The 25,521-nt window shown below is 36.9% G+C and overlaps 2 protein-coding genes across 5 annotated transcripts; one reads left to right on the top strand and one right to left on the bottom strand.

Moving 5' to 3' along the window:
- Positions 1–558: 558 nt before the first annotated feature.
- On the bottom strand, positions 559–15,482 carry CMC2 (C-X9-C motif containing 2). 2 transcript variants are annotated; one of them, XM_075039971.1, is made up of 5 exons: positions 15,354–15,470; positions 14,749–14,869; positions 7,370–7,506; positions 2,985–3,056; positions 559–857 (listed from the first exon to the last, which is right to left on the bottom strand). In XM_075039971.1, the coding sequence occupies exons 3-5, from the start codon at positions 7,448–7,450 to the stop codon at positions 783–785; spliced, it is 228 nt and encodes a 75-aa protein (XP_074896072.1). In that variant the 5' UTR covers positions 7,451–7,506; positions 14,749–14,869; positions 15,354–15,470; the 3' UTR covers positions 559–782. The 2 variants fall into 2 exon arrangements, with proteins under 2 accessions (XP_074896072.1, XP_074896071.1); XM_075039970.1 differs by lacking the exon at positions 14,749–14,869 and having other exon boundaries at positions 15,354–15,482.
- Positions 15,483–15,597: 115 nt separating this feature from the next.
- Positions 15,598–24,912, top strand: CENPN (centromere protein N). Of its 3 annotated transcripts, none has more exons than XM_075039966.1 (11): positions 15,598–15,765; positions 16,050–16,239; positions 17,376–17,421; positions 18,196–18,252; positions 18,614–18,690; positions 20,265–20,441; positions 21,160–21,261; positions 21,823–21,880; positions 22,335–22,444; positions 23,081–23,204; positions 23,509–24,912. In XM_075039966.1, the coding sequence occupies exons 2-11, from the start codon at positions 16,069–16,071 to the stop codon at positions 23,622–23,624; spliced, it is 1,038 nt and encodes a 345-aa protein (XP_074896067.1). In that variant the 5' UTR covers positions 15,598–15,765; positions 16,050–16,068; the 3' UTR covers positions 23,625–24,912. The 3 variants fall into 3 exon arrangements, with proteins under 3 accessions (XP_074896067.1, XP_074896065.1, XP_074896066.1); XM_075039964.1 differs by having other exon boundaries at positions 22,332–22,444; XM_075039965.1 differs by lacking the exon at positions 15,598–15,765 and having other exon boundaries at positions 15,983–16,239; positions 22,332–22,444.
- Positions 24,913–25,521: the final 609 nt, after the last annotated feature.

The following is a 25,521-nucleotide window of genomic DNA, read 5'->3' as shown; positions in this document are numbered from 1 at the left end:
CACTCCTCTTCTAAAAATCACTCAACACACATTGATTGTGCTCAACAAAAATCAAGGCAAAGCTTTGTAAATCCCTGGAAATGTTCCATTCTGAATTTCTAAAGCCACTTGCTTTGGGTACGATGAACAAATTGCCTTACAACAGTCTACACTGTACATACGGTTGGCAGGAAGGATTTTTAATCTTCTCAGTGGAAGATGGTAGTTTCATCATTTTTGCTCCAATAAAAATACTAGAACTCCAATTATTACTTGATAGGCAATTTCCAATTTCAAGCCACATCTTTTTAAAATTTCTTTTTGTTAATTCATTTAAGCAGTGTTATCACAACATTAGAGAGTGATGGAAAAAGTCATTCCGTGTTTTGCAAGAAAAAGAACAAAACCAAAAAACCCCAAGATATGAAAGAGAAACTGCTAAACACAAAGAAATACATGCAATTCAACACAAGGTAGGGAATATAGCAGCCTTGAATACATAATACTCCACACACACTGATGCCTCGTTACTTAACAATCATAACAAAACTATGCCAGAACAAAGACCTGCCACAAGAGTTTTCTTTTAGAGGTCAAAAATTAAGTTGTGAGTGATCATTTATTATATTTATTTTTTTCCACACTGTTTGCCTTGCTGGGAATGAGTATGTATGTATTAGGTGCGTTTATTTTTTCACGATTTCACAAACCACAGGCTGAGAATTGGTGATGGGAAAGAAGTAATCTGTCAACTTTCAGCTGAGTGTCCCTATTGAGATGCAGCTGTCCAACTACAGCACAGCTCACTTCTCTGAGTTTTTGTGAGCATCGATTAGCCTCCGTCGCATTGCCCGGTTCCTGGCCCTGTTTTCTTCATACTGGAAGACAGATAAGGAAATTAATAGATCAACTGTTATCATTAAATGGATACGTCAAATTTAAAAGCGTAGAGCGTTTATTACTCAGAAACAGAAACAATATCTTTGACGGATGCATTAGAAATGCAGTTCTTGTTAATATCTATATATTGGTTCATTTTTACTTTGAAATTAACATTTATTTGATTAAAATACATGTTTCCAAGTTTGAGGTTATTAAGCTAAAGAGTATTAGAACATTCTAATAAAGAAGATTCAGTTAATCTTGTGGAGAAACTTAATTATACAGCCATCTTATGTACGACAGCTACACTTCACACATGAGCTACAAAAAATGTTGCATTGGTGCTATTCTAGAGCACAGGTCAGGCTCTTTTCCTTTTAAAAGATACTGATTAATGTAAGTGTGTCTGCCTTCTGAAACATGAATCTGTCATCACAGACTTGGTCTATTTTTGATCCTGGTCATTAATTATGTGCACAGATAAAGTAGTATACCAAGATGAAAGGAACAAAGGCAAATTTGGGTTTAATAAGGGTAAGGCATTTTAGATTTTTTTATGGTTTAAAAAAGAAACACAACAGAGACGGGACTCCAGTGTAAAATGGAATCAAGAAAGCCTTCACAGTTTAGATAACATGCATAAGACAACCGTGCTTTCAAGTATGCCCCTGAACTAGCAAAAGCCTGAAGACTGAAGAGCCTGTCTTTCATTGCAGCCAAAAAGGAAACCTTTTCATGGCTAAAAGAAATTAAAAATTAAAAATCAATGTATGATTTGATATATATTTCATGAGAAGCAACTTATTCTTGGCCTTAAGTTAGCCCATATATTTGTTCATTTTTTTAGTAATTCGTATCAAGAATAAAACCCAAGTAACACACAAATACTCAAATCTCTATACAATATAATAAACTGTTAAGGAGATTGATTTTGGAAAGGATTTGCGTTTTTTCACTCATTGTACTGATTGGTCTATAACTGAAATAATGGCCCGAAACATTATTTAACATTTACAGAATGCTTAACTTTTTCCCATGCCAATATTTATTTTTTCAATAACCCATCCATGTTTTTACTTAGAACGAGAACAATGGATCTTCAAAAGCTACATCTGTACCTATTCCATACTTGTGAACAGTCTTTCAGGGGCTTCCTAGTAATAGCATATCAATGTAGCCATATTTTAAGAAGGCAAACAAATATAGCCATCAAGAACTCCTTTTAATGTAAAGGCTTCAATGAAACAAAGAAAAATAAGATTAGTTGGAAAGAAACTTTCCTTCATTATTTTCCAGATCTGTGCTACAGTTTTTACAAGGGGAAAAAAAAAAAAAAGGTATTTGGCACAAGCAGATGAAATTAATTCCCATACACTGACAGAGGGAAAAGAGGGGGCCCAAACTGTTCTGGCTATCATGCACTTCCAAGTTTCCATTTTTAGACACAATTGTGAAATTTATGTCAAAATTAATAAGTACAATTTCAAGTTAAAAGATGTGTGAAAAGTTCATTTATGTGTTCTGTCATGTAGGCATGACAACCACAAATATAAAGACCAGTTGATACTCTTCTGACAATATGCCCATTAGCTAGTTAATCTACTTAAACTCCGAGTCTTCCATTCCTTCATATCTGCAGATGTAGTACGGCAATGAGTAGGTCCTGAGCAGCAATATTTTCATTTAGGGCCTAACTCAGCAACTCATCAAGTAGTTTCAGTCAGTATAACTGACTTTAGTAATAAGTGTTACTCATGCAGAAGTGACCATTACTACTTTATAGTCTATTCTCTGTGAACACCACTACTTAAAAAAAAAAATTAAGAAAAAATCAGAAGCAATCTGTGAAGTGTCAGTTCCTATTTGCAGTATTTGTTTGGTTAAAATGTGTTTGCCTATTTTTGTATATCCAAAAATAGACTATGCCATTTGTTAAAGCCAGATTTTACCTCACAAATCTATCAAAAAAAGTTTAAATTTGGTATCAAATGCCCACTCCAGAATGTGCTTATATTTCAAGGCCTATTTATTGATTTGTACTACTTAATAAAAAGCAACGCTGTTTCTGTCCGATGGACTTTTTTTTAATTAAGCATTTAACTCACAGTAAATCTGTTTCTTACCTCTTTCTTTAAGCACTTCCGCATCTCACGGTCAATATCATTGCAATAGCCAAAAAATTTCAAAATGTTGTGCTGGTTAAGTTAGGGAGAGAAAAAAAAATTTACAATTCAAAGGTTTCTTCCTCGGAAGCTCTAAATGTCTTAGAAGTCACTTGCATTTTGCAACATACCCTGGTCTTCTTTTCCTTTTCTCTTTTTTGTGAAAAATGATGCTTTGTAACTTTTTCACTGAGTAGGTAGAAGTTAGAGCTACTCCTGAACCTCATTTGAACCACCCCTGCCTTGCTGAAAGTTGAAGGTACTCACTATGTCATATAATCAGACTAAAATAGGATACCTAAGCTGAAGCTATGAAGTCTAAATGTAGAACATTTTCTTGATCTAGGAAATTGGTCTTACAAATTTCACTCATGCTAGCTTGAGTCATGTACAAAAAATGAATATTCTGAACTCCAGTTTGTGATATAGAAAGATGTAGTAGGAGATCTACGGGCATCCTGGAGGCAATGTCTTCTGTGCTTTAGTTTTCATTATTTCTTCATGACCTAGAGAGGCAAAGGACTTGATGTTCCGTCATCCCTACCACATGAAGAATGAGTTGTTGGTCCAGAAGATGCAGGCACTAAGCTTAAGTGACTGAAATGTTAGAACCAGTATAAAAAATGGGCGATTAAGTTTCTCCAGATCTTGAGGTTAATAAATAAGATGCATTTACCATCTTTATGACACAGCTCAACTATGGGCCTTATGCATTCTTAAGTGTTACTTAGTTTCTGAAAAACTGCAGGCATTGTCCTCAGGAAGGCATTCCCCACCTAACCTGATGACATCCACCACAAAAATCTGTCCTTTTAGCCAGGATTTCCTGAAGTGATTTCATATTATCAGCCATCAAATTACTCTCAGAATGCATTCTTCTAAAAGGACTATTTTTTCAGAGTGATGCTTGTTACCATGGGACAGAATCTTATAGCAGAATCTGGTAGCAGACTATCCAAGCAATTCAGAAGACCTGAAGGTGTGGAGCTTTTAGGAGATATTTACAGCTATCCAATCAATAGAGACAATTCAATCAATCTTTTAAAGAACTAATGAATTTAAAAAAAAAAAAAAAAAAAGACCATGAAGAACAAAACAAACAAAACAGATGAAAATGAAGTCACTTCCGTATTTTAGAGGGAAACCTATGCACGTTTCTGTAGCTGATGAGCAACCAGATGGATTTATACAAGTAATACAGGAACACTATTTAAAATTCAAACAGTGGACAAGATTGCAACCAATAGAACATTACTGAATGTAGGAGTGGGTTAATAAAGATTATGACAATTAACTATAGCAGTGCTACAATTAGCTTGTTTATACCTCTCTGCTTTATAAAGGGCATCAGATGACACTCTGAAGCAGTTGCATGCAATAAATGGTCACTTTACTGCAAGCTTATCTTGCTTTTACAACACTTTCATTTTAGCTAATACAGATTTAGTTTTGTATTCTATGCCCATACCTGCATGTTAAAATTCAAAGTGAGCGCTCACATTTCAAACTCCACTCTTACTACTGCATACAGTGAGTTGAATCTATATTTCTTTAGCCAGATTCGTAAGCTGTCAACTTTTTGGTTCAGATTATGAGAAAAAAAGAATCAGTTGCTCAAAAATAGCTATTATGCCTATTACAGTGATATGGTTGCAAGACAACGCGCATTTCTTTCAGCTGCCACCTATGAAAATAAGTCTTTTTAAAACACACACTTGGCACCACAAGTGGAGTTGTTAAAAAAAAAAAAAATCAAAATAATGACACCAAATAGGAATCCCATTAACCTCTCCTCACTAGATGCAAAACTTGATATAATGAGCAGGTTCTACATTAGGAATAAAGTAAATCAAACTGACTTTTGTGAAAATGCACACACAGGATACCCAATTAAAAAATAATGCTTTTCATCCCTCAGGAATATTAATTTAAATTGTAGATGAAGGTTCTCAGAACATTTTGGCATTATAACAAAACAGCAGGTAGTCACTGATAAAGATCACCAACTTTTCAGATTTCAGTGACTTCAATTTTAAAAGAGTATTCCAGCACATTCCCCTTGAATTTTAAATGAAAAGGTATTGCTTCCTTTCAACTGAGTGTGAAAGAAGCCATCCTCACCCTTTCTGTTCTGAGACTGCTAGCACAAATACCGTCTCATCGTTGCACAAGACTGACAAAAGTAATTCTTCTTCATGTAAACATCAACTTCAAACAAAACCAAGAGAATATAATCCTGTGCATGACTGTGTTATTGCTGCTCCTAGTCCCTTCATAAGTCAAATTGGCAATAGAGTCCTTTGAATCACTTGCTGCCAAGGAATTCAAGTACACGTTTTAGTTCCAGTTCCCTCTCAAACTCAAGGCAGTCTAATAAGCTACATTATACAAAAAGCCTATGATACATGTATATTAACATTCATTTTTATTAAAAAAAACAACCAAACAAAAAACACAGACACCCCAAAAATACAGTCAACCATTACTTTCAAGTAGTAAATGAGTATTTCTGGATTCTCTAGTCAAAGCATAGAAAGCCCAACTATGTATGTACCAAAAAGCAGGACAAATCTGAGTGTATTTTCTTTCCTGATTGGATTTGTTTTCACAATTATGAAAAACTAATGACAACATTTCAATTTTATATTGCCTACAGAACTTTTGTTCTTCTCTTAACTGATAGTCATTTTATTTGGCAATCCTTTTGATACTATAGTAGTTAATGTACAAGGAGAGTCTTCTCACTTAATTCTAGCTACTGAATACTTTAATTCTAGCTACACTACAACATTAAAGTTGTTTTAAAAAAATCAACTAACAAAATAAAAAAAGAAAGTCTCTACAATCTCTCAAATTACCTAAAGCATTTTTAAGCAAATTAAAATTTTAGAACTCAGAAGAAATGCATAACTCTTGCACTTAACACAACTTTTAATTTTGAAGCTTGGGGATGTTCTGCACAAGAACTTTGTATCTTAGCTTTAAAAAATTTAGACAGTGCATAGGAACAGACAGGCAATGGTATGGGAAGTACCACCTATGAGATGGCATCAACAGATTCCAGTGGGCTTACATTTCAAGATATTGCACTACAAGTGCCAACAAAAACCAATTAAATGTTGCTGAACAAACCCAGTACAGTATACTCATTGAAAGTGAATTTTAGTATTAAAACTCTGCTCCCTTCATTGTTGTAATTTAGAAATCATAAGAAAGTGTGGTACCGCAAAAGTTTTTTTATATGTTAGTTTAGCTACTTTAAAATCTGCAAAAATGTTGTTATATCTCTTTCATGCAAAATGTCTTCTCACACATTTTGTGTATTATCAGCCTTGTTTTTCTTTCTGTAGTGACTTTTGCAAAGAAAAATTTAGAATTCTGCTCAAAACTGTAAAGCTAACATATGTATTGTCTTAGAATTTATGGGTAACTAACTGCATTGCAAAAAAAGTATAAACATCACATCTGAACATGGAGATGAAAATACTGTAGATTGCATGTAATGGTGTAAACCATTGTTTTCACATTCATATTCAACATTTAAATGTATTTTTGTCTCAGTGGAAACTATGAAACTGAACTTTTTATGCACTAATACAGAAATATATCTGTACAGAACATCTAGTTAGAATATACAAGAGAACTGGGAAAATAATTCACAATATTACAACAATGCTGCAGATAGCTTTCATTGCAGGGGCTGACTCTTCTACATCTAGAGGTTTACTACAGAGAAAATTGAAAAAAATACTTTTAAATGAATGACATGAAGATTCTATCTGCCTGAAGCAATGAAGAGCCTTGAGAAGCCTGAAGACAATTCGGCATTTCACATTCTTGGGTAGGTGCGTATTAAGAACATGGAAGTCAAACAGCAATGCGCATTTAGCTCTCAAAGCATTGAATGTAAGGCATGCTGCATGTCCGGATCCCCATCAACACATCTGCTTATAAATAGACTGAAGCATCTGCCCAGTGGACAGCTGGAATATGGAAATGCTGTGAGCGTACAAAAGAGGGCATTTGAAGTTGCTTTTATTATTGTTTTTTGAGGGGCACACAGTACTAAAAGGTGCAGAATTTATTTCAGTTCTTAAAATAGGTCCATTCTTGTCCAGCTGTAGCACAGGAAATTTTAAGGCATGTTTTATTTCGTAAAGAAATCACTGGCAAAATTTTACACACAGTCATCAGATACCTCTTCAGTGAAAACATACTAGCTACATGTCATGGCTGCTCTGCCTAGAGGAGGTTTTTCTCTCTATGATCATATAATATTCTCACTAATTTATCTGACGCTCATTCCCCCAAACCACCCACTCTTTTCTCTGCTCAAAACTCCTTACCTCCTTGTGACACTTCTTGAGCAGACTGATAACTAGGTTACATTCTTCAGTGTGCAGATGTGGAGACAGGTCTGGATGCATCTTTAGTTAGGGATAATTTTAGTAGTACAAGGACAAGAGTCTCAGAAAACTTCCACCTGCCAACATTAAAATATAAAAGTATAACTAGAAAGTTTGAGTTATCCACTTAAGATATTATCACACAGTATTGTTTTAACAAAAAATATTTTAGATCAAAATGCAGCTTAGTATGTATAAGTTATATTACACAGTTAAAGTAATTAAAACCAGCACATGTCTGTTCTTCTACACAGCCTGAATGTTAAAAGTTAACTAGAAGTTTATATTTTTTGCTATCATGGACATAGGCATGCATTAGAGATTTTAATTTTCAGGGACTCCCTAGTAGCATTAATCTTTCTTGAACTGCAGATTATCTTTTCACCTTCCTACTTTAGTTTTCTTTTTTCTAGCTTTAAAAAAGCTAAGTATATGTAATTTTCTTTCTACCTTCTACAAAGATGGATCAGAACAGGAAGCACAATGCTATTTCATTATTGCACTCTGAGAACTGACAACTTTTTTAGTTATCTACATGCTTTTTAAAAAAATCATGATCCAAAGCATTGATGATGCTTTAAAAACCAGTACTTAATCAAAACAGTAATGATTTTTTTTAATTATGCCCAATTGGAATGTCCCTTCTTGCAACTTCACATTGTTGCCTCTTGCCCTTTCACTGTGCTCCTCTGAAAAGCATCTGGATCTGTCTTCATGAATCACCTACTCCCTCAGATAGTGGAAGATAGCATTTAGGTTTCCCTTGAGTCTTCTCTTTTGACCGCTAAAGCAGCCTAGCTCCCTTCACCTTGCTGCATATACCAGCTGTTCCACCCTCCTGACCCTCTTAGTTTCTCCTTTGCTGGACTCGTTTTTTTATCATCTCTGTTAGACTGTGGGACCCAAAGATGAACATAGTATTTCAGATGTGGCCTCAAGACTGCCAGGAAGAGAGGAATAATAGCTTCCCTTAACCTGCTAGCTACACTTCTAACGCAGCCCAGGATGCTGTTAGCCTTTGTTGCCGCAAGGGTGCACTGCTAAATCACGTTTTAATTTCATGTCAACCAAGACCCCCAGGTCCTTTTCTGCAGGATTCGTGAGGCAGGAGCAAGCTTCATTCTAGAGATAATTTCTTATATTGCCTCCCATTTGAAAAAGCAATATTCCCAGAAGTAATTTTCAAGATCTTTTCTTGAAAAGGAAGAAATCATCATATGACAGAGGCTGAAATAAGATGACATCTTTGCTGTTGAAGATCACTTCACCAGGGAGGGAAGAAGAAAAGTCCAGTTCATACCAAGACAAATGGTCTCATCTTGACAAAATTCTACTTATATGACCCATACTGCCACTGAATTAAAGAGATGCCTTTGTTTGTTTGTTTACTTACTATTTTCTCATTGCCCCTCCTCCCAAAGAGACCTTTCTAGCTGCAATACATCAGGCAAATACCACTACAACTTGTACTGAGTAGCCATCACTGTTTTAACACTTCAGCTAATTAGACAAGCTAAATACTAGCAGCCAGCGGTCAGATTTTACAATTGCAAAATCCCAATATTCAGCTGCAGTGCTGGCAGCTATAATCTATACTGCTATTCCTAGAATACTGTATTGGGTTTGTGTGGCAAGGTTTTGGTAGTGGGGGGTGGCCACAGGGGTGGCTTCTGTGAGAAGCTGCCAGAAGCTTCCCCTGTGCCTGACAGAGCCAACGCCAGCCGGCTCCAAGATGGACCTGCCACTGGCCAAGGCCAAGCCCATCAGCGACGGTGGTAGCGCCTCTGGGAGAACAGGTTTAAGAAGGGGGAAAAAAGTTGCTGTGGAACAAAAAAACTGCAGCCAGAGAGAGGAATGAAAGTATGTGAGAGAAACAGCCCTGCAGACCCCCAGGTCAGTGAAGAAGGAGGGGCAGGAGGTGCTGCAGGCGCCAGAGCAGAGATTCCCCTGCAACCCGTGGGGAAGACCATGGTGAGGCAGGCTGTCTCCCTGCAGCCTGTGGAGGTCCACAGTGGAGCAGATCTCCACCTGCAGCCCATGGAGGACCCCATGACGGAGCAGTTGGATGCCCCCGAAGATGGCTGTGACGCCATGGGAAAGCCCGTGCTGGAGCAGTCTGTGCCTGAAGGACTGCAGCCTGTGGGAAGGACTCACGCTGGAGCAGTTTGTGAAGAACTGCAGCCCATGGGAGGGACCCCACGCTGGAGCATGGGAAGAGTGTGAGGAGTCCTCCCCTTGAGGAGGAAGGAGTGGCAGAAACAATGTGTGATGAAATGCAACGCCCATTCCCCGTCCTCCTGTGCTGCTGAGGGGGGAGGAAGGAGAGAAAATCAGCAGTAAAGTTGAGCCCAAGGAGGCAGCAGGGGTGGGGGGAAGGTATTTTTATGATTTAGTTTCTATTTCTCATTATCCTACTCTGATTTGATAGAAAATATATTAAATTAATTTTTTCCCCAAGTTGAATCTGTTTTGCCTGTGACAAACAGTAATTGGCGAGTGATCTCTCCCTGTCCTTATCTTGACCCACAAGCCTTTCGTTATATTTTCTCTCCCCTGTCCAGCTGATGGTGGGGAGAGTGATAGAGCGGCTTTGGTGGGCACCTGGCATCCAGCCAGGGTCCACTCACCACAAATACTCAAGTAATATATTTGGCTTCAAGAGGTATGTACACTAATTTACCCAATATTTCCCATCATGTGTTCAGATTAACAAGAGTTAAATTCCCACAAGCAAACTTAATTTTAAAAATCTAAACAGATTTAAAAGCCTCTCGAGACCCATGAGAATATGTTCCACATAGTGTTGCAAACACATGTAGTAATTTCTTTCAAAAATCTTCCCCCATACTATCTGGTAGTCTAATATTACACTACATATACTCTAAGCACAGAAGTTGGAAACTGTACAAGTTGCTTAAGCATTCTATTCAACAAATTAACAAATGAACCTTTAGAAATATGACAGCAGGAGCACGACTGTAACAGCAAAGTGATTAAGAACCCTGCTGTGTTATTGCCACCAGCTTTTGATTGCATGCCACACAAAGTCAACGTTTTGAATTTATCAGTAGATTTTTGATAGCACTAGAGTTAGCGTTCCCTTGAGAGGGTGACGTGCTCAGTGACTGTGCATTACTTTAACATGTGTGAACCCAGCTGATTATTAAATCTCTTCATCATTCAGCCTCCAACTGCTTTTCTAAAACTGTCATCTGAGCTGGCTGTCTTGCTTTCTCCTTCTGAGACCAGTGCCCTAGTGAAATAAGTAGCATGCACATCAGCACAGGCCAGAAAGTCAAAGGGAGCTATTCAAGGAAAGATTCATTATTTCTAAACTAAGATTAGTAATCACTGCCATTGTTTACAAAATTATTCTCATATAAAGTGGGAAAGCTATCAATGCCACAAATAGATAGGTGACAGTGCATTTCATCAATTAAAAGCCTTCTAACAACTCAAATGAATTTTGCAATGGCACCTCTTGCAGGACAGATGCTACAAATCAGAGGTCCTAACTATCACAGCAGTTCATAGATCAGTACTCCTGAAAATCATTTTCAAATAACATTGAATATTAAAATCTTGCAAGTTCAGTTACCAGATACGGTACTCAGTTCATACAGGCTACGAAGGCTTAAAGTAACAAAACATCTTACAGTGGTCATGGAAGGCTTAACTAGAGCCTTTAAGTACTTTTGATGTTCATGACTGAACAGTGTTATCAGTGCTCAATATTATATTTATGTTTAGGAGTGAGTGTGATCTATACATGAGCAGAGAAGGCTAAAATATTTTTGCTGGAGGGGAATGACTCTGACAGATGAAAGTTTCAAGAGTAAAAAAACATGTATGAAAAAAAGGATAGGATGGTTTCCTTAGTTTCCTTTTAATAATGTTGCAATCTAAAATAAAGATAGCAAGTTGCCATCTCACCAGAATTTAAGTCCACAGTGACAGAATTCTATATAGGTGGTGGCTCGTAAGGAATGTAAGTATGAAAATATACTGGGCGGGGGGGGGGGGGAATCACAGAAAAACGTTGGGAATAAGCAATATAAATTGCTCTGAGAAAACTACTAACAGAAATGCTGGATAAAGAACATCAAGGTAAACATGCAATTGCTGTAGAAAAAATACTAACAGTAAAGTAGAAGAATGGTACCAAGAAAATACAGGAATTGCTTTAGGAGGAAAAATGGACTGCAAAATCCTAAGCAAACATTAATATCTGAAACGAATATTTGGAGACAAGTATTTAGATGAACTCTTTACATAAAGGCACTGACATTTCACTGCGTTGCACAAAAATGGTCTGCCCTTTAATGTATTTTATATGAGATTTTGAATTATGTGCAGTTTTTCCTTCCTTGTTAAAAATTACACTACATATATATCTAAATGATTTGGTTGAAATGCCTTAAGAACTAACTGCAAATTTCTATAAACTGTTAGCCTCTGAAGGTCAAAGACATGGATAAAGATGATTGATCTTTCAACTTCCTTAACTAGTTTCTAAATCTACACTATCATTCAGGGAAAAGAAGAATTAAGAAATTGTCTCATTCGAGTATCATGTTCTGTGTAGTTTATCTTAAGGTGGGGAAAATAGGGGATGTTCTAGCTTTATGGTTTCCAATATAAACCTTTTTTTTTTTTTTTAAATCAAAAGCCTAAACTTAGAAATTCTCTGACAATAATACTGAATTTCCAACACTAATATTTCTGTTTAGAAAAATAATACTTGTAAGATAATTCCTTGCATAAGCGATCCTGAACACTAAGCATATCAAATTGCTAAAGGTTTCCTAACAGGAATCAACATATAAGTTATCGAAAAGCGATACTCATTCCTAATCTAAAAGCTGATCTATACACATGTTCAATACATTAAATATTTAATATTAATGCGCAAAAGGAACCTACACATATTATGGAATTCACAATAAAACTGCAGATACCTAGCAAGTACACAGAAACCAAAAGGCTGTCCCAAAAGAGCAGACAAGAACACTATGCATTTCCTTCACACTCCTGCTGGACACCAAAATCTAGGATAAGGTGCTTGTTTCTCTCCATGTGCTAGTCTCTCCTCCTGACATCCTTATGGCAAATAGCAGTAGAAGGACCTAGCTGTGTGGAGAAATAAGGGGTTTGGTACATTCCCACTTCTTTCCCAAAGGAAGCATGAGATCAGCATGTCAGGAATTGAGGGAATTTCCTTTCTTCTTTTCTCAAAATCTCCCATAAATATGAACTAACCAGTTCCCTGACACAGAAGGAAAACTAAATTAGGTTGCTTTAGTCTCACTGATTAGCTTAATGCTTAATATTTCCATGTTTGGGGGACAACAATGAAAGAAAGATTTAAATCTAGGTAATTGTTTTCCTAAGATGCTTTTTCCATATTTCATTAAAACATGTCAGAAGACTACTTCTTAGACCAAGTTTTGCTATTTTTTTCATTTAAAAAGTTGCACACAAAAGTAATTCATTTTTTCCAAGTTTCTAAGGTCAATAGTTAAAAAAAATTCACATATTGCTCAGAAAAATAACTTCTTAAAGCAAAATGCAAATCCTTGTGTACCAACCCTGAAGATGAAAAATTGCATCTGAGCATCTACATTGCTAATCATTAAGCTCCTTAACCAGAAACACAGAGCTTTCTACAGTACAGAACACAAACATTTACTGCAAACACTCAAATAATACCCACAAGGCGGCAGCATGACCGTGCAAACGAGAACATGTACTAACAGAGGGGGAAGGGTGAACAGATCTGCAAATTCCTATAAAGCCTCTGTATCACTTCACCATGTGTAACATTTAGTTTTGCACTTCATTTCACTGTCTAATCTGAGTAAGACCAGACATTTTGGTTTTAAGTTCTCAGTTACATAGTATTGTTCTGTTTGGCTTTGGAGAAAAACACTTACAAACCAACCAGCTCTTTGTTTACTCAAATCATGGGTGTTTTCTGTAACATCATAGGAAGTTTTAGCATAAAAAGAGATTCAGCTCCACACCTAACTGGTAGGTGTTACCTAAAGATATCATTCATGTCACTTCAGCAGAACTTCTGCATTCCTAGTATTATCTTTCATACAGAATTTATAAATATTTCTGATAAGATCTTAGAATACTCAGAAGATCAGTCATTCAGTGAAATGAGAAATCACAGTTGATGAAGGCCATTTAAAAAACCTAGGGAACTCTGAACTAAGGACTCTGTTTCTAGCTTTCAGCAACATGGTTAACATTTTCCAGATCAGGATATTAAAGTATCATTCTATGCTGCTGTCCTTGAGGTTGTGATTAGGCACACTGAGAATGACCTCTGGCTTTCCAACGTTTCCAAGAAATTTAGCCAGACACCTTCACTTCAATAAACCAAGTTTAGCTAAATCTTATAAAAATTAGTCACAACCTCTTGAATCTCAGTCTTCAAAACTATGCATTACTCTTCCAATATTACATATTACAATGGGAAGGAAAAAATTTAGATACATATCTATGAAGACTTGTAAATAATAAGGAAGCACAAAGGGAGGGAGGGAGGAGATTATGTCTACTTTTAAAATGTTTTTATATTATATAGATTTTATTTACTTTCCCTGAACCTAAATAATAACAAATAAAAAACCCCTTTGATAAATAAGATTCATACTGATTTAAACTGTCTTTTTACATGACTACTTTCTACCATCAATTCAACATCCCTCACACCAGCAGAATGAGTTCTCACCTGCTACTTTTAGGACTAAGTATCTGATAAAACTAAATCAAGCCTGATTTCATACTTAGTAAAGCAAGATAACAAGGTGTTAGTCCTAACAAATAAAGCAAGTTGAACACCAACTTGAATATCAAGCAATTTCTACAGTTTTATTTCTGGCTAAAATAAATGATCAACTGAAGCACAATAGGGCATTTTCAACTCCTGGCAATTACTTAAGGTTGTATTCATACAACAAACATCAGCATAGTTACAGGGCAATTAGTGGAATATTTTTATTATAACATGCAGCAAGTCACACTGCACACTATAGCATTTTATCACAAAAGATTATTGAAGCAATCTCTTTCTGCTGTGTCTATGAAGATGAGAATATACAGTCAAGAATGGCAAGACCCAGCCAGTATAAAAGTAAAGCATGCTGAAGATAAGGTTCTGTCGCCAAATTCCTGTTTTGCGAGCTGCTCTCGTACTTCAGCTGCATCCACCAGACAAGGCTTCATTTCATTACCATTGCATTCATTTCTCAATCTATCAGATAAGAACACTATAAATTTAGTACTGCCAGCAGAATTTTCTTGCTTACTGTAGAACAGCTTTTTGCCTTCTGAGAGAAAGGGATCAAGAGGATCACGCTCCCCTGATGGAAAAGACAGGACCTCATCCCTTCAGCAGCGAGCACCCCTCAAGAAAGGCACAGCACTTGGCTGAAAGTAAATATTGTTAGTGTGACAGCTTTACTGTCAGGTGAAAGGGGATGCTACACTGTTATCAACAGTTAGGGCAGGAGAAGAGGCCCACTGAACTAATCCAGACTATTTTCAGTCTGTAGTTTCTCAGTGCTGCCAGGAGTCCTTAAAAGAGTGATGGGAAACACACAGACCCAAGGAAAAGCAAGCTTACGACCGTCGCAATGGGAAGCCCCAGGTTGCCACTCAGAACAGCCCTTCTGAAAGCCCTCCCTGAGCCCTGAAGGAGGGTGCGAGGTGAGCAGAGGGTCCCAGAAGCCGGCCCCGAGCTCAGGCAGGGCAGGGCACGGCTCCCCCAAAGCCAGGCGGCGGGCCGGGAAGGGAGGGCAGCTGGGAGGGCATCTCCCCCACATGCCCCTCTTTTCGTTCAGCGCTAAAAAGGAGCAACGCTGCCCGCTCGGGTCCGGCCAAAGCCTCCCCTCTCAGCCATCCTCGCACTTACTCCAGTCCCCAGAGGACGAGCCCAGCCAGGCGAGGCAGGCACCGCGACCGACACGCCACAGCCGCGCGGGGTCGGGAGGAGACGCCGGCGACCCGGCCAGGCCCGACCGGAAGCCACCTCAGCGCCCCCGGCAGCGGCGGGAAGAGCCCTCACGGAGCCGGAGCCAATAGCGCTGCGGGGCGGGAGGCGGGGCGCCTTGTGATTGGGCGGCTCGGGCACCGCGCGGCACCTGACTGGTCGCTTCGAAAGGCGAGCGGTGGTTGGCGTGGCGCGTGACGGGCGGGGGTTGCTGCTGCTGTAGTGTGAGGTGGGCGCGGGGGGTCGCGGCTGCTCCGCTCGGCTGCGCCGTTCTTTTCGCGTCCCCGTCCGCTCTCTGAGGCCCGCTGGACACCCACCGGACCGGATAGGACAGGTAGTAACAGCCCTGGTTGTGTGCCAGCGCTCTATCCCTCTCCGGAAGGTCGCGCTGAGGCCTCGGTCAGTGAGGGAAACTTACGAGGGCTTGGGGAGAAATGGCTGTAGAAAGCGTTTTAACTCGCCGTCGTTGCTGTCCGCCGAAATCTGTGGTAGTGCCGCGCTTAGGACTGATGCCAGTGTTCTGCTAATCGTGCCTAGATGCAGCTTTGTACACCTTAGTAAGGGAGCTAATCTCCTGAGCCTGCCTGTGCCTTGGTCTTAACTTCTTTAACGTTTCAGCTTTTCACGTGGCTTCATTATGGATGAAACTGTTGCTGAGTATATCCGAAGAACTGTACTAAAAATCCCACGAGATGAAATCAAGACAATGCTACAGAAATGGGGCTTGCTTTCTGAGACACAGCTGCAAACCATAAACTTCCGTCAGATAAAGGAGAACATTTCTCAAGATGTTGTTCAACTCTGTGAGGTAATCATTGAAGCACCATCAAAAAAAAAAAACCATTCTTATGAAGAAATGGATTTTCGTTGGCCATACCACAGCATCAAATGGCAGTTTGTAGTCTGGAAAATGTAAAGCTGAGGTGGTAATACCATCAATTTTGTCTGATTGATAGGAGAGCAGGACTGACCATTACTGAGTATGGCAGTATGTGTTTTGAGCTCATAAGTTGCACAAGGTAGATAAAAGCTCAGTGTGTTAAACCTTTAAGAAACACGTGTATTTCTAAACTGTAAAATAAAGGCATTGATTGAGATGCTTACTCATTACATAGTGCTAATCTAAATCTATTTAGTATGGGTACTGATAGCACTAGTTTAAATCTTTTAGACTTTTCAGACTGTTTTTGAAAAATTTCCTTGGCCAGAACTACTTCTGTTCTGCTTAATATAAGCAAAACAAAGTTTTCTGGTCTCCTACTTACATAATCTAATTTTGGTGTATCAGGAATCTTTATATGTACCAGGAGTCTTTATATATAGTATCATAATCCAGATAGATACAGTTATTACTGATATCTCTGAAATTGCGTAGCTTTTTTTTATCATTCCCTTTGAATTTCATACTCAAAGATTCATTACATTGGGTGTAGATCAAACCACGGGCAAGAAACTGTTAAGTTGTTCTTGTAAGGTAGCAAATGTCATATTTTAAAACAGCATTTGCTTCTGAAACATTCTTATCTGTAACAGGTAGTGTCATGAAGGTTCTTAAAAATCTTTTCGTGCCATAAAGGTTAAATGAGGAACCAAGCATATTAAAATACCTGACAATGAAATACTGATCAGTGTTACATAATGTCATGAATGCCCATTAATTTTACTTTCTAATTGCTTGTACATCATATGATAAGGACAACATTCTCATTGCTGCCTCTGCAGAAACAGTTAAACCTTACTGAAATAGCTTTCGTTATTGATTTCCCAAAACTTTATTGTGTGCACATTGGGACCAGGTGTGGTGTCACTGAGGAGAGTGTACATGCTGTGGACTTAAGTGCAATGTCATTTAAGCTACCAATACTGAGATTTTTCACTTACTAAATAGTGTGATAGAGCATTCTGGACCTGCAGTTCACCATGCACTGTTATTCTTCTTTCCAGGAAAATTCTGCAGACATAAAGCAAGCAGCTATCCTAGACATAATTTGTAAGTAAAAAATGAATAAAAATAACATCTTCATATTTTTTTCTGAGTAACTTGATAACGCCCTTAATTACATACCAATTGCCCTAGTGAGGTACAGATGCACTTGGTGTAAACAGATTATGTTTTAGATGATTAATCTTACTGGATCTGACCTTTTTAAAAAAAGAAAAAAAAAGAAAAATCAAAAGCTCAAAATTGACAAAAATATGTTTGCTTCTTCTGAGGTCTGAATAGATGTAAACTGTGGTAAGCCACATCTAGCACACAGTTATAAATATAGAGAGATACGTTTGTCTTTGGTACGCACCGAACCCTAAGATTGGTAATATCGCTTTCCAATAGGGAGTGACATAGGCAAAATTAACAGCAAATACTCCAGGTGGAACTCTAACTCCAATATTAATTCACAACTTGATTATATAATAGTTTAAATCTCAAGGTTTCTTTTAACAGCCTACACTTCTTAGTTTGAGTTTAGACTGAGTTTTGGTCGTTTTAGGTAAAATCCTTTTTTAAATATTGAACCTCAGAGATACCCCTTCTTAGTTGCTTAACTGAATTTAAAAAGATTTTCCTATCTCTTCTAATAAAAAAATTATTTTGCTTTTAGGTTTACTATAAGTGGTAGCTTAAGAATGCTGAATAAATTACATTGCATTATCAGAAGTAATCTTTTTGAAATAACCTGGTCATAAAAGTATTGTAAAATTATTTGTTCCTTTAATGACCATTTGATAATGCACTATGTTATTGAGCAATTCCTGTTTTTCTTAGACAACCACGTCTACCCAAACAAAAGAGTGTGGAGTGTTTACCAGATGAAGAAAACAGGTAAAATGCCTTTCCTTGCCATAATCTCGCAGTTCTCAGCAGTTTGCTGCAGTGCTGCCTCATATCATACTTTTTAAATACCAATATAGTCTAGTATGGAGTTTTCAATAGAGATATCTTTAAAGTTTTTAGAATACTTTTTATTAACTTCTCAAGCAATTTTTAGAAATTGGTAACTACTAATTAAGTATTAACCTTTATATAGCAATAATGAGGCTCAAATTTAATATACAGCTTTTGTATAAGGCTATGCGGCTTCAGCTTTTTCTGCTTAATTTTGTTTCAGCAAAACTGTAAAAACATCTCTGAACTAGTTCTTGTAAACACAATTCTTGTTTCTTTTTTTTTTCTTGTGTAACAGGGGAAGAAACGGAATTTTTTGACTTAACAGATTTCAAAAAAAAATTTAAAAGAAGGCTTCGGTCAGCCTTGAAAAATGTAAGAATAAATCCATTCTAAATTTGTTAGCTCTGGTGACAATAGATTGTTTTCATAACTTTAGGAAGGTATTTTGTTTTCTTACAGTCTGCATCAAAAATTAAATGGAATTATTCATTTGGGAATGGTAAGAACTGCATGTGAAATAGGAAAAATGTGTTGCATACCTGTTCTAGCAACTTTACAATTATGCTGGAGTGAAATAAACTGTAAGTCTGCCTTAAAATATGACTGACTTCAAGAAAGGCAGTATGTTTATGTTTTCTATCAAATCTTTGCCCTGTTTGAGTGTACATGTTGCCTGGGTAAGTTGATATTGCTTTGTCCTATTACCCAATAACAATAATGAAGCAACAAAAATTTGAATCAAACAGAGTATAAAGGGGGAATCTGAAGTAGCCAGTAAGCAGGACAAGGAGGTTCAGCTACTATGACTTAAATTAGTAGCGAAATTGTATCCGTGTCCTTTTAGTTCTGGTTTTGAAATGATATTTTGTGATGGCTGTGAGAACTTGGCCCTGGTATTTCATTACATTATAATGACTGAAAGACCACTGTCAATAGCAAGAAGCAGTTTCTAGACTACAGAAATGAGCATAGTAAGAAAAAATGGAAGGGAAATACTATCATCTCACTTTTTTACTAAGCAATTTGCAGAAGCCTTTTCTTGCTTTAGCTCATCAGCTTCATTTAAGCAAGGTAATAGAAAATGCCTGTTACCTGTGTCACTTCTTGATGCACAAAGGATTCCCACTGACAACAGTAGAGGGCAACAAATACAAATCAGACTAACAGATAATTAGCTGCAGTTCATATAACTCTTTTCATAGAGTTTTGCAACATATTTTTTTTTAATTCCACAAAAACTTTGAGAAGTGATGTTGGTCCAGCAATTTAAACAGTTTATGACCTAGTTGGACTAAAAGCTTGGCTGTGTGTGCCTCAGTCAAAGGGAGGGGTTTGGTTTTTCAGAGGAAGTTTTCCCACTCTTAAGTCGCCCAGAGTGAGTCAAGGTAAAAAGAAGTAATCGAGGAGGAAATCTACAAGAACAGGGAAGGGAATCTTCTTCAAATTTCTGATTGTGTATTCTGGAGCAGTGATAAATATTATATTCGGGTCTAAAACCACAAGTTGATCAAAAGTTTAGTTTCTCAAAAATTGGACATACTGGAAATATTGCCACTAGCCCTCCATCTAAACAGACACCTTTTTGTTGTGTTGTTATTTTCCCAAAAGAGAAATCAAGGCTTTTGTAATAAGCTATTTTTATTTTTACCCTTCAGAAGAAAATGTGCGTCAACAGGAACAAAAGTCGTATTAGAGTTTGAAAGGGGATTCTTTCTTTTTTTTGTTTGTTTGGTTTTTTGTTTTGGTTTTCAGTTTGTGAGGTTATCATTTTTCTGTGGAAATTTGATTTAAATACAGTCCTGAACACACTGGTGGGATTTGTTTCTTATTCAAGCAGTGGCATACTAAATTACGTTTGGGTCTTGTGAACACAGGGTTAAGAGATAACAAAATTGTTATGGACACCTGAGTGTGCTGGTAAATCAAAGCTTTTCTTTTTCTGTTAGGTCACCATCAACTTTAGAGAATATGAGGATAATGCAATCTGGATTAGAATTGCCTGGGGAACACCGTATACAAAACCAAACCAGTACAAACCCAGTTATGTTGTATACCATTCACAGACTCCCTATGTCTTCATTTCTGCCTCAGTGCTTAAGAGCAACTTGCCTCTGCTGTGTCAGGTACAGAATAAAACTGTGTAGACCCTGGCTTCACCAGAGTCATGTAGAGCTATAATTAGCTTTTAAGAGGATGGGTAAAGATTTGTCACTTTACATAATTTACGTAATAGTCATTTTTTTCCTTTGATTCATGGTAAAAATGGGGCAAAACCCAATCTCTTTGACCTTTGGAATGGTGCATTGTGAATAAATTCAGTTTATTGGGATTTTTGCTGACCTTGAATTGTTCTAATTTCTTAACCAAGAGTTAGGAAATATTCAGTTAAATTGTCTCATAGAAGTTGAAGAGTATTATGTCAACACGGTTAACTTTAAGAACTAAATGTATGAGCTCATCAGGGAATGCTATTAATCAGTTTTAAAAGACATTTTATGTCAACTTGTGATGATCAGCATTGGTAGTCTTTATTTTTTGTATCTGTTTAGCAGACTTCCATACTAGTAATTTAATTTTTAATCTGTTTTATTTATTTATTTTTTTAGATGATAAGGCTATAGGCTTATCTGGTTAATCCTGTGAATGCTTTTAAATATTAACCTAAGCTTAATAACAGTCTATTCAGCATTTTTTCAGACATGAGAATCCTGCTAGTTAAAGGGCAGTTGCTTACCTTGAAACAAAAACATCACAATGTCTAGAAATGCTATATTTTTTCCATATTATAAACACAGTGATGATTAAGACTGATGTTAAAACAATTTCATTTTTTATTTAAAGGCCCTGCTTCTTGCTTCTAATTACCATGACATCCGTGAAATGGAGCTTCGAAGTCATTCTTTAAACTCCCTTAAAGATATTGTGTTTAAGAGATATAGCCAGGTGAGCCACTTTACAAGTACAGCCTAAGATAAATCTTGCTTTTTGTTTCAGGCCTAGTTCTCACCCCCTAGCAGGGGGGAAAATTTACGTCTTCCAAGAGACCTTCAAGTTAAAATAATATTGAACTACTGAGGTGGACAGCCTTTCATTAAGGTAACATTACAATGGGGATGTAATTACTTGGTATCCCACCTGCTCTTTATTATTGTTATTCCTGATGGTTAAACTCAGTCTAAAAATTGTATCACCAATTCAGTCCTAGGACTTCTTAGCATCATTTCACTAGGCTTCCTAGAGCAATGATTTGGAGGCTATTAGAACGGGCACTTGCTCTGCTCATCCATGTAACACTTTTAAGTAGGGAAATGTTCACAAATATCATAGGACAGACATTCTTTTCTCAAAATAAAGCTGGGCTTTCTGACTTCCAGTAATTGTCAAAAATTAGAAGAATACTCACTTTCAGAATGAGAAGTAAAAAGAAACTGGAAAGTTCTTTTCAGCTACAGGCTCTAAAAGTGGAAGTGGACTAAAATTTTTTTTTTTTCCCCTCCAATTTAGAACTTCCAAACTCATTATCCGAGACCTTTACAAGAAAGGAATGTAGCACCCGAAAGTGGTACGTATATTTCAAAGTAAATGGCAGTTTGAATGTCATTACTGCTGGCTTATGAAATCATATTCATTCTAGGAAATGTACGTATGTTACATTCATGTTATATTATCCATACCTGGTGGGGTGCTATAATATGGGCTATCACTAGGATAGGTAAATATTTCCCCATGACTGTCACTGGACACAGTTATGAAACCAAAAACACTCAATGCCCATTATGTCCTTTCATATTAGCTTGGGTTTTTCTCTTGGTAAGAACTGGAAATATAAATGATGGAGACAATTAGCTTATGGGGAAAAGAAAAAAAAAAAGATCGTGATGAATTCTTTAAAATTGTTATTTTCAGATTTTCACTGGAGTAATTACCTGATCAGAAAAACAGTATTATATCAGCTGACAAAGTTGTCTTTCTGGATGTTCTCCTCTTCTTTTCCCTACTCTTTTCCCTTGCAGCAGATTTAAGGATAATTCAAGAAAACAGAAGTGAGAAAGAAAGAATAGAGAGAGTGAATCGGGAAGTTTTTGGTGATGGTCCCCAACCAAAACTCGAATTTGCACAATATAAGGTAGTAGAAGCAACTTTTTTTTTTATTTTTTTATAATTTTACTATAGTGGTAGCTACATTAAATTGCAAGTCAAGAAAAATCTACTATTTCTTCAAACTTTAGGTAGGACATATTTTAAATTAGTTAAAAGTATCTTTTAAGAAATGGATTTGCATTGAGATTTGGTCAGACTACTAGATCATGTTTCAGTCTTTCAGCCTTGTGAACTAAGCATTCTGACTTATTTTTGTAATAAAGGTAGACTTACACCAGCAGTGTGGTGAAGCATGGGAAATGAGGGTTATTTGAAATCCATACAAAGCTCATGCTACATATAACACCATAATTTAACTTCTTGCATGATGCATGGATTTTGACTGATTAACAGATATATTGGAAATTCTAAGAGAGAATTAATGTTTTGCAATATTACTGAGCAAGCTGCCTCTTTCAGCAGAAAACTGTTTACCACGTGGTGGCACCCTCTGATTTTATTAAAATATTCCTCCAGCTGGAATCATGTTAACATTAGAAATAATAGACAAATAAGATACCGCCTTACTACATATTACATTTTTTATGTAATGTTTAAATAATAACGTATAAATAAAATATATTCATTACTTACACTCCCTGGTTAAATTTTGTGTTAACAGCTTGAGACGATGTTTAAAAGTGATCCTCAAATGGATGTTTTGGATAAAAAAGAACCATTCAGATGTCTGGTCAAGTTTTCTAGTCCACATCTTTTGGAATCGCTGAAATCTTTGGCACCAGCAGGTTAAGTGTTCCAACTCTACAAAATGGAGGAGAAATCCACAGTTAAATATTTTGGTCATCTTACATTATGCTTCTGTCTTGCATAAGGGAGAACCTTCACAGTTTGTTTAGATATAGATAGAAATTTAGTAGAATAAAAATCTTATCACTATAAAAACTTATGTCTAAATACATAGCAGTTTGTTCTTAGAATTACTGGCTTGTACATAGATACTCAAGCTGTGTTTTCAGCTTTATAACAGTTATGAAAGGTAAATACTGGTTGAGTTAAGCTATAATTCTCTCTCTCTCTCTCTCTCTCCAGGTATGGCTGATGCACCAATTTCACCACTACTTACATGTATACCACAAAAAGCTAGGAATTATTTCAAAATTAGAGAGAGAAAAAATTTCTTTCCGGGAAGCTTTGTAAGCCCTTAATTTAAAACTGATTCATAGAGAAATATATAACTCATTTATTACTGGTATTAATTTAAATCATAATAAACTTCAAAACAGATTTTTAAAAAATAACTTATTCTTTCATAATCCCCTAAAGTATTTTTTCCAAATTATGGCAGCTTTGCATTTTTTTTTTCCACGCTTGTCTTTAACAGAAGAGTTAACTCTTCCCTGAAGTGATAAAAAACCATTAGTTGCAAAGTTTAAACAGATATTGTGGTTATTTTAAATTTAAATGTGATGGCTGCTCTTAACTGTATTTTTCATAGGATTTGTGAAGTTAAAGATAGCTAAAGCTTAATACAACACAATACAATAAGACAGCTGTAGCTATTCGGTTTGCTATCATAGCTGTAGATGGCCAAGATATTCTAGGTGGCCTTCTTATTTTGGCTCCAGTTCAGCAGCATAACAGAACATGTGCCCCATTTTGAACATGTCTATAGTCCCATTCAAATAAGTGGGACTACCTGTCTGGAGTTCAGGCATGTTTTTATCTTAGTAGATAAAGATTATATTCAAAGACCATTACAGCGCATGGGGAAGAAGGGCCTCTTGAAATATAGATGTCCGTAAGAAGTTTCCGTGCAGCTTTAATGGATATTAATTCAGATCCAGAGTTTTCACTCGCCAAGGGCAACAGCCAATAACAAATACTTAAAAAAAAATCTGTTTATTGGTATTAACGTCTTACAAAATTTTACCTTGGAGGAATACAATGAAATAAGCAATAATTTTCCTTTAAGGAAGTCCATGGTTTAGAATATTTTAATTAAGATTTGATCCTTCTGCAACCCTTGCACATTTCTACTTTTTTGTGCTTGGGGACATCAAGATTGCAGAATCAAGATGGCAACATTCACTAATGCAAACAACAGCTTTGCACTGGGGTTCTGTGGAGTTCGTAAATTGCAATTGGTAATGATATAGATGTTTTTATGTAACTTGCTGCATCATTTTTAATTTGAGATGGATTTGATCTGAAGATTCAGTTATACTGTACAAGTGTTTCTTTTTTAATTCTGTTACCTGGTAACTTTGCGTGTATGGAATTTCCAATTTGCTTTAGGTATGTCAATGTGCAGAGACAGTCTTCATAAATTCCTGGCACAGTGTAAATATTTTGAGAGGTTGTATGGGAGGTTTTTTGGTTTTCACACTGTAAATAAATGTGTAAATTAAGTCTTCTCATAGATGTTTGTTTGGCCTGACTTAGAAATGTGTCTTAACATCTACTGATTTGTTTTGTTTTGTTTTTCAGCATCTCTGTATAACTTGCACATAAAAAGAAGTTAGTTTAGGACTATCTTCTAGCGATATGTTTTTAGGACTTCCACATGTGTAATTTAAATGTTAGTTTGACAAAATACTTAACATAGTGTTAGGATTCTGAAACCATCCCAGGTTTCACATGATAGACATTGCGAGTTGGCTCATGACGTCTCCCACTTGTACCCTCACAGAGCCTTCTAGGAGTCAGGCCCATTATGATTCCAGTATGTGTTTCACTCTGTGCAATTTTTTCTTCCTAATGCTCTCTGCCAAATAACTTAATGCCTGAGATGATGATGACTTACCATAAAGTTCCAAAACTCTAAAACATGGCAAGTACCTGGCCTACTGCCTGTTTCTGCCTCTTGTTTCTGGGAAAGGTGGTCTCCGTCCCCTTTTTAACAACCAAAAAGTTGGTCGCTCTGATTTTCAGGTACGCATTTCATCTCTAACTTCACATAACCAAGGTTATTATAGGAACCACACACCACTTCTGGGCACCTTACAAGCAGGAGCAGGCACGCAGACGAGAGGAAGGATAGGGGCTGTACAATGAACGCGGGGTCTCCGCGCATCCTGGGAGCTACACAGTCGCGTTACACTT

The sequence above is a fragment of the Buteo buteo genome, chromosome 11, assembly GCF_964188355.1.
Source record: "Buteo buteo chromosome 11, bButBut1.hap1.1, whole genome shotgun sequence".
Classification (NCBI taxonomy): Eukaryota; Metazoa; Chordata; class Aves; order Accipitriformes; family Accipitridae; genus Buteo; species Buteo buteo.
Note: the sequence above shows the minus strand (reverse complement) of the source record. Positions and strands in the feature narration are given on the sequence as shown.